The sequence below is a fragment of the Clarias gariepinus genome, chromosome 8 (genome assembly GCF_024256425.1).
Source record: "Clarias gariepinus isolate MV-2021 ecotype Netherlands chromosome 8, CGAR_prim_01v2, whole genome shotgun sequence".
Taxonomy (NCBI): Eukaryota; Metazoa; Chordata; class Actinopteri; order Siluriformes; family Clariidae; genus Clarias; species Clarias gariepinus.
Genome location: NC_071107.1, coordinates 1686476 through 1700685, shown reverse-complemented (window position 1 = coordinate 1700685; position 14210 = coordinate 1686476). Strand labels below are relative to the sequence as shown.

The following is a 14210-nucleotide window of genomic DNA, read 5'->3' as shown; positions in this document are numbered from 1 at the left end:
TATATAAAGCAGTAGTGATTAATCTGCTGCTCGTGCATGAGCTCCTCCAGCAGTGACGGGGATCAGAAGGAGGAAAGTCGTGATGCAGTGAGAGGAAGAGAATGTGGACCGGAGCAGTGATCCTTATTCGTATTGTAAAACTGCCACTGCTTATTCCCTCGCCCAGGTGGAGTGTAGCGAGGAACAGCTCCAAGGCTGTGATGTTGTTGTGTCAGTTCAAGCTTCCATCTCTTTACATCTTCCAGTTTATAGATTAAAGTATCGCCGAAGTCACCACCGGATACAGTATAGTTTTGTTTTTTGTTTTTTTTTTAAATATGGATGGTTATAAACCATTTTAATTTGTTTATGATGATCGACATCATAATGTTTCGGTAGGGAAGCATTTAGATGTGAGTGATTCAGTGTGAGAGCAGAGGTAAAGCTGCATCCAGATGTTTTCTGTCACTATTAAAAAAACTCTGAAATTCTGATTTTCTCCATACATCTGTTTATGAATATCAATCAACTATATAGTACATTCCAAACAAACTGGAATAAATACAGGCTAAAACATCAAAGTGAAAATTATTCCGATCCGCTACTGCCAAGAAAAATATTTCATAATATATAATATTATTAAATAAAGGCTTGGCTCCATCATCTGTTTTCTAGCTGAATGATTCGCTTTATTTGTCTGAATTTTTAGGTTTGTGTTGACTTACTTTGTTTATTTTTAATGTTTGTTTTTTTTAAAGGTCCCATATGTTACTGTTTCTTTAACAAGTTTAACACGGGTCTCTGTGTATAAATACTTCATTTATTTATGCTTCAAACATCCTGCCACAGATCAGCGGAGTTGAGCAACAAGCCGGGGGAGGGGACTTTCTTATATGAGGTCACAAGAGGGGGGGGGGGGGTGATTAATCTTGATTATAATCTTTTTTTCCCCTTTTTGACATATTTGACTGTTTTATGAACATTTATGGAAATGACTAATGAGTTTATTTTGCATAATCGGCGGCATTTAAATAATGAAATAATAAAATCATATAAAACCACAAGTTTTCACAAATTGTTCTGGATGGAACTCTTATGGTACTGTTTAGTGTTGATGGAACAGACTTAGTGATCTACCATGAGGATGTGTTTCTGATAAAGCACTTTTTTAAAGTACAGTAGTTCTGGATAAGGGCGCATGCTAAACGCTGTAAGTAAACTTAACAGTATATTCTTTATATTTAGAAATTATCTTATTTAAAGTTTAAACAAGTCAAAGTTCACTTTGGTTAGTTTTCCTGCGTATAAATTTGCATGCAATCAATCAGGATTACGAGCAGGATTCAAGCATGGTCCTGAATTTCCTAATGTGAATCTAATGTGAACGCTCGCACTAATGACTTTGTCTAAACCTGTTTGTCTCCACTTGATAAATGACTGTCATTGAAGGGAACTAGGCTCAAATGGGAGCTCATTTTCTTCTGAGTGATTATTAATTGTTACATATACAGATACAGAGGAGTAAAGGAGTATCGTAGGGCAGTGGTGGTTCAATCGGGTAAGCCTGTAGGTTACTGGATTACTGTACAGAAGGTCAGGGGTTCAAACCCCAACACAGTTTTGAGCAGTTTCTGTTGAGCCCTTGAACAACGCCCATAACCCTGTCTGCTCCAGTGGCGCTGTATCCTGACTGACCCCAACTGGAATATATGAAAAAATTACTTTACCGTGCTGTAAGGTACAGTACATGTGACAAACAATTAAGTAATAATTAAATAATTAAAGCAGCAGCTCTTAGGTGTGGCCGTATTACTATAAAGTGGATTTCAGACCTCAGAATAATATTATAATATAATAATATTGAGACAAAAAAATAAATGTAACTTTATCTTATCTACTTTATTAGGTAGACCTTAGGCTATTGGAAATGCAGTTTGGTCAAGCTCCAGTACTTTTTGTAAATAAATTGCATGAAGACAATATATGAGCCGATTGCAAAATGTCCACCCTGTTCAGGACAAATTCAAAGTAGATTAAACTCTTTACTGAATTATAAATTATCAAGTCATAACTAAATGTACATTTTCAGAAGGATATATTGTCCCCTTCTCAAAGTCAATCCCAAATGTTTTAAAAATCATGCCCTTTATTCCCTAACTTTAGCTTTAACGAGCGCATGGTGGACCTTCATTTACCAAATGAATTTACCAATTCATTGTTTATCACCTATACACTACCAGTCAAAAGTTTGTACACCCCTTCTAACTCCATGGTTGTTCCTGATCTTCATTTTTCTTCTACACTGTAAAACAGTACTGAAGGCGTTTATCTAAAACACACAATAATCTCCTTTGAACAGTTGATACTGAGATGTATATCTGCTGCTTCTGCTCTGTAAAGCTTCATAACGGCTCTAATATGAGCTGCTGGTTGTTAATCGAATGAACTTATCTTCTGCAGCAGAGGTCAGTTTTGGTCTTGCTTTCCTGGGAAGGTCTTTATGAGAGACAGTGTTATCAATAATGGGTTTTGTAAACGCACTCGACACGATACTGTTCCTGCAGGAACTGTTCCAGAACAGCCGACGTTCATGTCTTAAAATAACAACTGACCACTGATTTTACCTAATGGCATGTGTTATTTAATAGTTTTGAAATCTCCAGTATTGTTGCAGAATGAAGAAAATAAATCACAAAACTTAACAAACAAAAAAATAAATTGAATTAGAAGGTGTGTCCAAACTTTTGACTGGTACTGTATTTTGAATTTAAAAGCAATTATTATGTTTTTTATTTTTATTAATATTTCAGTATGACAGATTGCAAATGTTAAACTTGACAACATCAAACTACAAACACAATATGAGAAAGATTAAGACATATAAGTGTAAACAATTAATTTAACTTAATTGGCAGCAATTGTTGGAAGTAAGACAAAATGATAACGGTGATGTCACTGATGAGACAGTTTCTCAAAGAGGCAGTTCCCCTAAAATCACAGAGTGGACATATATATATATATATATATATATATATATATATATATATATATATATATATATATATATATATATTATTTTTTTCCTTACCACAATCAATAATAAATATTATTAAAATAAATATGATATACACATCATATTTATTTTAATAATATTTATTATTGATTATGGTAAGGAAAAAAAATTATTTATTAAAAATCATTTATAAATCATTTATCATTATATAAAAAAATCATTTTAATAAATTATTTTATTAAAAAGTTTGTTGAGAACAATAAGAACATACATTTCCCGGCCCAAAATAAATAAATTAGACTGTAAAATTGCACTCGGGTTAATATCACTAAAGGTTCACTTAATTTATAACATAAATTATGTCAAAATGCCTTTTTTTGTCATTTGAATCTACAAATGCATGATTTATTTATCTGCATTGCGTAAACGATGTTGATCGATCATTTAATAGGATTCTATTGGTCATAACATGGTAGGACCTGAACAGCAGGTGCTCTCTAACAGTGAGTAAGTCTGTGTGTGTGTGTGTGTGTGTGTGTGTGTGTACAGTTTACCTGTGGCATGGTTTGTTCATTAGTTGGTTTATTTGTTTATTTGTTTGTTTGGGATGGTGAAGTCAATCTGTCATTGTGAATGTCCTTAAACGTGAGCGTGTATCCTCATTTTCATCTTCTTGCTCAACGGCATTCAAATGACCAACTGTCGTGCGGCTCTGTGGTGCAGCTGAACATCACATGCTGTAGCACTGTGTGTGCACTATAGCGGCGCTGACCGACAGGAAGCAGAGGGCAGATCACATGTTCGATCATCTTTACACCAGCTCGTGTGCTTGCATCCTGCTCTGAGGAGAACGTCAGGGTTTTTTTTTTTTAAAAATTAGCAAAAGCAGTGTTGAAATGTGCTGCAGACGTTCTGATGCTGCACAATGCTGCCTTTTTTTTATTTGCTAAGCAAAGTGTATAGTTTGCATAAGCCATAGTCTTTTTAGGATATTTGTAGAATGGATTAGATTTGCATAATCCCCTCTTTTGTCTTCCACAGAGCAGTTTCCTGGGCAGTGCCAGCTTCTCCGTAGCCGACCTAATCAAGTCAAAGGACCAGCAGCTTTCTCTCAGCTTAAGGTGAGTCCGAGCGTCCGTGGAAGTCCTAGTCCTCTCGGGCCGCAATCCATTCCTTGGAATAAGGGGTCAATGAGTTTGACAAGCTGATTAAAAGTCTCCGTTTAGTTTGTAGTTTTGCACGCTAAGCATTATGTACAGTACAGGTGAAAGTTTGCACCTTGCACTCCACGAGTTCTTCCCCCGTGCTCCTCTCCCATCACTCATGCACAGTGTACTTTGGCGTCGTACAATACGAGATCCCCGAAGGCATTCCTTTGTCAGCTAAGTGCCGCTGATCAAAGCAAACAGTGATGAGTGAAGCTCCTTCAGAGACCTGGCGACATGCTTCTTGCTCGCGTGTCGCGTTGTTCTCTGTCACCGTGCAGACGCGTCTGAAGACGGCTGGAGAGATGGCGTGTCAGAAGTGACTCAGTCAATTAGGAAACATTAAAGGATTATCTGAGGAGCTCGGAGGGGAAGCCAAGAACTTTGTACCACTTGATGTTAAGAGGAAGTGAGCAGATCAAATGAAAAAAAACAATGATATTGTAAGATCTAAGATCAAAGTAGAAGTTTATATCTGTACTGTATGTTTATTCACGGCATGTGCCCTGATTATTACCTTTATTTACCAAATAGTTAAGTTATTTAACCCTGTTGATCTAAAAACAAGCAAACACCCTGAGAGAGGAATAAGAAAGCAGCGAGGTCAATCTGATGTCATTATCTTACCAGGAATACTTGGCATAATCTTTTTAATTAAGAGAAAAAAACACTTTTAATATCACAGATATCACGGAACGTGATATTTGTCATATTGTTTTCATCTCATATAGCATGTGCAGAACTTTCTAAATTCTTAATAATGGGCTCTGCTCACACACACACACACACACACACACACACACACATACACAAAGAACAAATTGAGAATAGTTAAAGAAAAATTATATGATGTATATTATATTAATATAATATTAAAATTATTATCATACGATTACCATAATATTATGATAATATTAATATCATTGCACAGAAACACATTAATTATTAAAACATTTAAAAAAATAAATACTATATATATATATATATATATATATATATATATATATATATATATATATAGTGTAAAACATGTATATAGAGTCAGCCCCCGCCCAAAAAAAAAATAAAATTATATATATATATATATATATATATATATATATATATATATATATATATATATATTATTATTATTTTTTTTTTTATCTTTTTGGGGGGAGGGGCTGACTCTATATACATGTTTTACACTTTAAAGAAACACACTTTAAATAAACAAAGAAATAAGAAAACAAAAAATACATAAATTATTATTATTATCATTATTATTATTATTATTGTTGTTGTTGTTATTGTTGTTATTGATATTATTAACACATTATTCTTATTTATTAATAATAAATAAATAATCTGCCCCTAAGACAGAACCAAATCTGAATTTCAGATGCAACCTGAAAATATCCACGCATCTTCTGAGTTTTTTTTAAATACACACATTCACACATTTACACATGCACACAGATGATTGGAGAGATAGAAAGGCTATCTTAGATATGAAAATTAAAATCACTCAGCATAACTCTATAGCTTTTCATAGCTTCTCAGGAAGAGGAACCACTCACACACACACACACACACACACACACACATAGATAAGGCCAGTGTGAGATTTCAACATCAAGATTATTTTTTATTCGAGGAGCGTCCAAAGATTTCCAGCGGCACAAATATCCAGAGAGAGAGAGAGAGAGAGAGAGAGAGAGAGAGAGAGACTCTCATAACGTCACTCCCAATCTGTCTATGTGTCTTCTTCTCCCAGCTATTCCTTCTCTCTCTTTCTCTCATACACACTCTCCATCTCCATCCTGGGCTGATTAGTGTGTGTGTGTGTGTGTGTGTGTTTGTGTTTGTACGCCTTCGCCTTCCTCTCCTTTTCTCTTTATCTCTGTCTTTTACTTAAACCCCCTACGAAGTGTCACATTAGCACTTCTCCTAAACTGGAGGATGAAAGGACGGAAGATGCACTCATTCTGAAAGTTTCCTCTAATCAACACCGAGCTCGAGACAGGGACGGCGGTTCACATTGGGCTGATGGCAGGCCAGTTCGCCTGAGCAGCTCAGAGATAAAAAAAAAAAAAAAACTTTCCTCCGCTGTCATTCTCAGTGTGCACACTCATCCAGCCTGATGCAATGAAAATCTCTTCAGCATCTATAAGCCTTTACTTTGGAAATAAGCGTCAGTATTGCTCACAATGCAGAGGTGGAGGTGTGAGTTTACTCACCGCCTTTTCCGGAGACGCCTACGGAACGGTTCATGAACGATAGAGATCAATCCTGCAAGGCGGCTATTGTTAAGGAATGGAATTTGTAATTCATACATTTATATAGTTAGTAAGAAAAAGGGTCACTTCCACTTTAATTCAAATAAATTCCATTCATTTTTATTTGTATATATAACCTGCTGGGTTGTGCGTATACGCTTTTAAGTTTTATACCCAATGGTTCCTATGAAAACCACTCTTGAGAATTACTCTTATGTCAGACGTCTTCCTGTTTAAAAACTAAGATCAAGATCAATAGTTGTCATGTGCTAATAAACATAAAAGGGTGTGTTGAAATTACAAGGTAGATGACATTAAAGTTTTTGCCTTAACCACACCATTATTGGGTTAAGTTGCATGATATGGCAGCTGTGTCACGCCCAGGTTGTGGGTTTGTTTAATACTCAACAGGCAAGCTGATGGAGTTCTCTTCAACAAGAGTCAATGACAATAAAAGAAAAGAAATACAGACCATCAAACTAACATTGAAGCAAAATGCTAAAGAAAAAAAGAAATGAAACACCCAATGACATCATCGGTCTGAGTGCACACTTAGCCAGAGACGTAGTTCCAAGTAAGACAGATTAAACAGGTATTAAACAAACCCTCGACATTCTGAGGTTTGAGCGAGATTACTAAAGGATGTTTACTAAGCAGACGGAAATGTCAAATCTTAAAAAGCCGAGTGGGTAATATACGGCACTGAAGAGAAAAGGAAAAGAGAAGCAGGACTGTGATAAGTAGTGAAATAAGTGTAGGCTTTAAGTGATGTAATGTAACACCCTTTTAGCAAACAAGCAGCAAGCTAAGGCTTGGCAGAGGTGGACACAGGCTAACTGGCACTGGGAAAAAAAAAAAACATGATGCACATGGAGGGCATCAACTTATTTTTTTCTGTTACATTTTCTTGCACAGAAGAGCTTACTCAAATTTTATTTTCTTGTATACACTAAAGGGCAATTTATCGTGCTTTATTATATGTATGGGCATCCTGGAGGGCACTTCACCATGTTTTCTCACATGAAGCGGCATCCTAGAAGGCAATTCATGTTTATGTTCATGTGTACCAGCATCCTAGAGGGCACTTCATCATGTTTTTTTTTTCACTTTAAGTGGCATCCTAAAGGACCAGTATTGGGTGGTACTTTGTAGCGCGTTAGAGTAATATAGAGCAAATATAACCTCGAAACAATGAAATTTTAACCTTTATTTATAGCATTTATGTCACACAACAACTTCCCACAAACAGCACATGTACTGTATCTCATGTTATGGATCTCTCAAAGTTGTAATGTTACTGTACCTGTTTATTCCTTCTGTAGCTCTCAAATTACTTCTGATATTTTTTTATTTAATTGTTTTGGTAAATTACAGTTGTTTGGTATGTTTTACCTTGGAGGAGTTATTTAGTGGCACTTGTTCTTTGACAAGGCTGTAAATATAACTATGCATTAAGGTGTCACCATGGTTTAGTGGTTAGCACTTTTTCTTCGCACCTCCACGGCTGGGGTTCGATTCTGGCCTCTGGGCTGTATGTGTGAAGTTTGCATGTTCTCCGTGTGCTTGGTGGCTTTGCTTCAGGTGCTCTGATGTGCAGATTAGGTTCATTGGTGTTAATGCATTGCCTGTAGTGTGTGAAGGACAATCGGGTGAAGAGCTGGCAGCCCGACCGCTTAAGAAACGATGGATAAGCAGTATCTACAGGGTGGGATGTATGTATATATACTGTGTATGCGTGTACTAGTGTTTAACAGCAGGTTTCCAACAATGGTCATTAAAGTAGTTCTTTGTAAGAACTTTCAAAGTTAATCTAATACCAAATGGTGTCACAACATCTGTAATGGTGCCACGTTAACGGTGCAACAACCAAACATTCCTTCTGGATAGGCTGGCACTACGCCATGCAAAAAACAATAAAAAAAATACGCCCCTGTAAGTCTGTATGACGTCAAGTGTTTTCAGGAATGTTTTTCACTTCTAACATTGTACTTTCTCAAGAATTAGGTAATCAGTTGCAACTAACCACAAGACTAGCTTAGCTTCCTGTGCTGTCTCACTTTGCGCCACCCCAAACCGCCCCCCCCCCCCCCCCCAACACCTAATACCTTATATAACAGCACCCCTACTTTGTTTTGCCGATACAGGTAGGTGTGCATGACGGCCATCCACAAGGGTTCTGTATGATTCCTGAGCGTGGATGAGGAGTGTGCAGCATGATACGCTTGGTATAATCAGGCGCTCGCACCAAATGACGGATTTCAGTCAATTACCGATGTTATAGGTGTTATACCTAGTCAAGTGATGAGCCAATTTGGGGCAATTACTGCAGATTTGGCCTTCAGCCAACATCCAACCGCATTGCCAAAAACTCATATTAAATGATGATGCTTTGCACAGGATGATTTGTTTGTTGCTTGTGTGGTGGCTTGAAATGAAAAAAAAAAAAGTGTTATTTACTGACCTACACCCATGAATTTCCTTTACGCAAACCAGATACTGTAACTACTGTGCGTACAGTAACTCATTCCTTATGTAACGTAAAACAGAAGTCTCTCTGCTTTCTGTTTCCACCCTTTATACTGTACATAATGACTGATTTTTTTTTTGTTTATTTACATGTGTGGAATTTAATAACCATAACCTGACAGTGAAATTAATTTGTTCCACACTGTATATAGCTGCTCGTCGTTTTGTATTTTTCATACGAACAGCCATATGCGATAAATTACTGTATATAAAGTAGCAGGCTTACTATATATTATCATCAGTGAGACTAAAAAAATCTGATTAACTTGCTTAAGGAGGAAGAACGGCTCAAGTTATTGCCTGGCCTAGATTCTCTCTCTCTCTCTCTCTCTCTCTCTCTCACTCACTCTCACTTTCTGCCACAACAATATAGGCCATCACAAAGAAAGCAGTAGTTTCCTATCATGCAGAAAAGCATTTGCACCTTCTTTAAGTAAAAAGTTTTGCTCAACCACATTACAAGCATCTCGTCGCTCAGAGAACTCAGAGACACGGGCGCTCTTAGATCGACGCAGACTTCCATCGCAGCCGCGATTTTGACGAATGAGTCACAGTTCTTCCGACGAAGAAAAGTTTGAAAGCCACGGCTGCGCGCTTTTACTAATCGCATCCGTCTCTCGGCCTCGTACGACATCCTAAAACACGTAGGCATTTCATGAACGTCGTCGAAACGTAGGAGTAGCACAGTGGTGGCAGTTCACCAGGCCGAGTATCCACTTCATGTTCTTTCAGAAGCAGCAGGAAAGAGTCGGAAATTGGTATTACATCATGATAACTAATTTCGAGTGAGCTTTTAGGCAGAACGCTCGTTGACGAAGAGACGCTGGAACTACTGTCGCTTTTCTTTCCTCCGAAGCACTTTGATCAGGACGACATCAGACGTTTATACATGGTTTATTATAACTCTGTCCATATGGCAGCATCATTTCTGCAGCTAAGAAAATCATAATAACCATTCAGACAGTGTTTACAATTTACAATTCCAGCTTAATTGCTCATAAAAACATGCAGTAAAGTCGGTCGGTTTTGGCGGACGTCACCGCTGTGCTTCGTCGCTCTGATAAACAGATCGAGGTTTAATTCAGTTCAATTTCACACACTCACAAATCTGTGGCACAGACTTAATGTTGCCAGAAAGAGTTAAATTTTAGACTTTAGTTAGGGTTTAATAAATTAAGTCTTATTTAAGGATCTCTGAAAACGTTTTATTAAAGCAGTGCTCAAGTGCTTCACGCTAACATTAAATTATATCTCAATTGTTTGGACAAAATCATAATTATTTTTTTTATTTCATTATATTATCATTTGGTAAGGTTCTAACCCATTACTTTTGTTAGACAAATAAATTTAAACCACCAGATCTGGCACAGATCTTCCATTTCCAACACCTGCTGCTGTTGTATGGGGTGTAGGGTTAAAGGTCGTGCCCAAGGACCCAACAGTGACCCAACCAAGGGACCCAATCAGAAACCCAGAGCCTCAACCAACTGAGCCACGACTGCACCGTTAAAATACATTTCTTTCCTTTTAAAATATTTTTTTGGATAGCAGGGCTGTGCAGTTAATCGAATTTCAATTTGAATTACAATTATGACTTTTGAAGGTTATGAAAACAAGATAATTGAGATTAAACGATTATTGTGCTGCATTCCTTTTAGAAACCCATCACATCTTTCCAGTTTGCGGGAGAGTGTCTTAATCCCGCAAAACCCACTCGTGTTAAATAATTGTGATCTCTGAAAAAGGATCCTTACCTTCTCGGATACACAACCTAGAGCTTTAACCACCTGAGCTACGACTGCGCCCATAATCAGGATCTCATTATTGACCAAAATATTCATGATTATAATTTTTATTTATAATATTTGCATTCCTAGTATCCATTACCAATCGTATGATCTCTAATAAAATCCCAACCAGAAATTATAAACTCAAGCATTTCTCCTAACGCAGTGTTAAAAAAAAGAAAGTATCTCAGGAGCTTCGTCTCATGGATGAATCAGTCAGAGATCTGTCTGCATTTCATCTAAAGAAAGCACACATCCATATGGGTTGCATGTAGAGCTGCTCACTGAGTACTCACCTGGGATCAGTTCCATTGTGTCTCAGTTATTATTTATGAGGATCTGAGAGTCAGGGATGCACTCTACTCTATTGCAGCGCTGTCACTTTAAGAAATGTCATACGTCTGATGCAGCTTGAAACGTTTTCCCAGAAAAAAAAAAAAAAAGAACGCAGGATCCATTTTGTAGAGCCGGAGAACAAACCGAGCGTGGCAACGTTCACACTGATCAGATCTTACCCCGGATCTCCCGTGTTCATGGTGTGGCGTATAACGGATATCAGACACTACTCTTAACTCTGACCTCCTAAGGCTCTGCCTTCTGTTTCTTTTTTTGTTTTTTGGTCAAATAAGATTAATAAAATGATATTCGGTTAAGTTTTGGACAAATTGTGGAGATAAAAGAGGAGAATTGTATACACAGGAGCAACATTGAATTTGCTACGACGTCAATGCTAGCCGAGTCGAACACAGTTAATGTGAAACGTTATTGGAAAACTCTGACCCGAGATGGAATCAAAGAGGCAGCATGAAATCAGTACAAGTAGTATTCACAGGGGCAAGTACAGTTAGAGAAAAAAAAAAACTTCAAACAAGGCTAATCTGAAAGAAACGCAAGCCAAGGAGTTTAGCCTAGAGGTTGTGTGACTCTTTCCTTCTCATCGAGCGGGAAAATCTCACCCTGACTAACGTCTTGCTCTGACTCACATTTGGCACCAGGAAGTAGTATGAACTTACGAGATTAACTTAAATAATAAACCTGAAGAATTTAAACTTTCCTATTTTGATGCTTATTTTTAATAATAAAATAATTAATTAAAATTAATAATAATAAATAAAAATAAAAAATTTTAAACTTACGAGATTAACTCAAATAATAAACCTGAAAAATGCACACTTTCCCATTTTAATGCTTATTTTTCATAATAAAATAATAAATTAAAAATAATAATAATAAATAAAAATAATAATTTTTAAACTTACGAGATTAACTCAAATAATAAACTTGAAGAATGCAAACTTTCCTATTTTGATGCTTATTTTTCATAATAAAATAATAAATAAAAAATAATAATAATAATTAAAAGAAATAATTTTTAAACTTACGAGATTAACTCAAATAATAAACTTGAAGAATTCAAACTTTCCTATTTTGATGCTTATTTTTCATAATAAAATAATAAATTAAAAATAATAATAATAAATAAAAATAATAATTTTTAAACTTACGAGATTAACTCAAATACTAAACCTGAAGAATTTAAACTTTCCCATTTTGATGCTTATTTTTCATAATAAAATAATAAATTAAAAATAATAATAATAATTAAAAATATATATTTTTTTAATTTACGAGATTAACTCAAATAATAAACCTGACGAATGCAAACTTTCCCATTTTGATGCTTAGTTTTGCGAAAACAAAAAAAAAACATTTTATTTTCTTAATAAACATTTTAACAACTTTTTGAACCATCCACAACGTTTCATTATTTGGCGATGTGATTATTAAAAAAATGAAATGTCTTATATAAGCAACATCACTTTTAACGTTTATGCTTCTGTGCTGAATATCAATTCAATCATTTCCCGAAACGTTTTCAAATGTTAGATGTAGCAGTACTGACAAAGATGAGCGGCGAATAGTTCCACCGCAAGTGAAGTTTATTTCAGTAGGCATGCTTCATAGCGGTGGTGGTTTGGCCTGTAGCGCTGTCACCTCGCACCTACGTGGTCCAGGTTTGATTCCCACCTCGGGGTCTGTGTGCATGGAGTTTGCATTTTCTTCCAGTGCTTGGTGGGTTTCTTCGGGGAACATTGATCTCCTCTCACAGTCCAAAGACATGCAGATTAGTTTCATTGACTTTCCCAGATTGTCTATAGTGCGTGAAGGTGTGTGTGAATGTTTTCCGGAGGTCCTACGTACCATGGTCGTAAAAATGGGAATAAATACAGTACAATGGTTACCATTGGCGTCCACAGTCCCTAACTGGACTACAGAGGTTCCTAGATGGATGTTTCATTGTGGAGACGATTTCTTGATTTACAGTTTTTGACCCCCAGCCTTTTCTCCCTGGACTTGATGGGTTTCTTTACTCTAGTTCACGTCAACAGTCCAAAGACATGCATTATAGACTGCGAGTGTATGAGTGTCCGTCCAACATTGAGGGTGTCCCCTGAGTTCTGAGTTGTGAACCTGAGCTCCCTGGCATAAGTCCCAGGCCTCCATCACCCTACACAAAATAAGCAGAATAGAAAATGAAAGAATGAATGAATGCCTTTGTACATGTGTTTTTTTTTTCTTTTCTTTTGTTGGCGTTGAAAAAAGGGTCCCTACTGGTTCCTCAAAATGCAGTACGCTTTTCTACCCTGAACAAGTTATAATGCTCAATTGATTTAACCTTCAAAAAAAGAAACTAGTCTACAGACCTACCCAGCTAGAAGTCAACGGAACGCTGTGGAACTGTAAGTCTAAACTGAGTCCCCACAGCGTCCTTAAAAATAAGCATGAAAATAGGAAAGTGTGCATTCGTCAGGTTTATTATTTGAGTTAATCCCGTAAGTTGATACTACTTCCTGGTCATGTGCCTGTCAGGTTCTTAATTACGTCTGTCCTGTCGTCCCCAGGTCAGATGAGATCGAACCGATTTAATACTCCAGTATGTCGGCTATGCTTTTAATAGGGGCTGATCACATCTGGTGCGTTGTTATAAATGCACCTGACGCACACGGTGCTTTTCACGACATAGTGGTGGTGTGAGGAATTGGATAGAGTACTCATACTGTACTACTGTGAGAACTTAAAGCAGTGCCGTCCGAATGACACTCGGTCAGGACGCCTTCCAATCGTTCCTATCTGCAAGTGTAAGTTACGCCGGTCAACGCCGTCATTACTACCTCCTTATTAAGTTCTTACATGGAAACATGGCTCGGCGATTTTGTTGTTAATTTACAGTCTAAGAGGTTTTTTAGAAGAGGAACTCGGACATCATATGCTGTTCATATTATTTCTTGAATTGGATTTCAGTATCAAACATGAAAGTGAATCAGAACAAGTGCTATTTGCTATGGGATTCGATATAATGTGGGGGAAAAAAAGGTCAAAACAAAAAGTCCCTGCATTCAGTTAAAATCCTACTTTCTAGTAACGTTTTGTTTCTCTTATC

General features: G+C 36.7%; 1 protein-coding gene across 9 annotated transcripts in view; it reads left to right on the top strand.

Annotated features, from left to right (window-relative positions):
• inpp4b (inositol polyphosphate-4-phosphatase type II B) overlaps nucleotides 1–14210 on the top strand; it is a 259010-nt gene that overhangs the window by 118867 nt on the left and 125933 nt on the right. For all 9 annotated transcript variants that reach the window (XR_008361055.1, XM_053502915.1, XM_053502917.1 and 6 more), the window contains one exon: nucleotides 4034–4113. Coding sequence is in view for 6 of the 9 variants with exons in the window: in XM_053502915.1 (XP_053358890.1) it covers nucleotides 4034–4113 (80 nt within the window). In the remaining 3 variants the exon portion in view is untranslated. The remainder of the gene's footprint in view (nucleotides 1–4033; nucleotides 4114–14210) is intronic.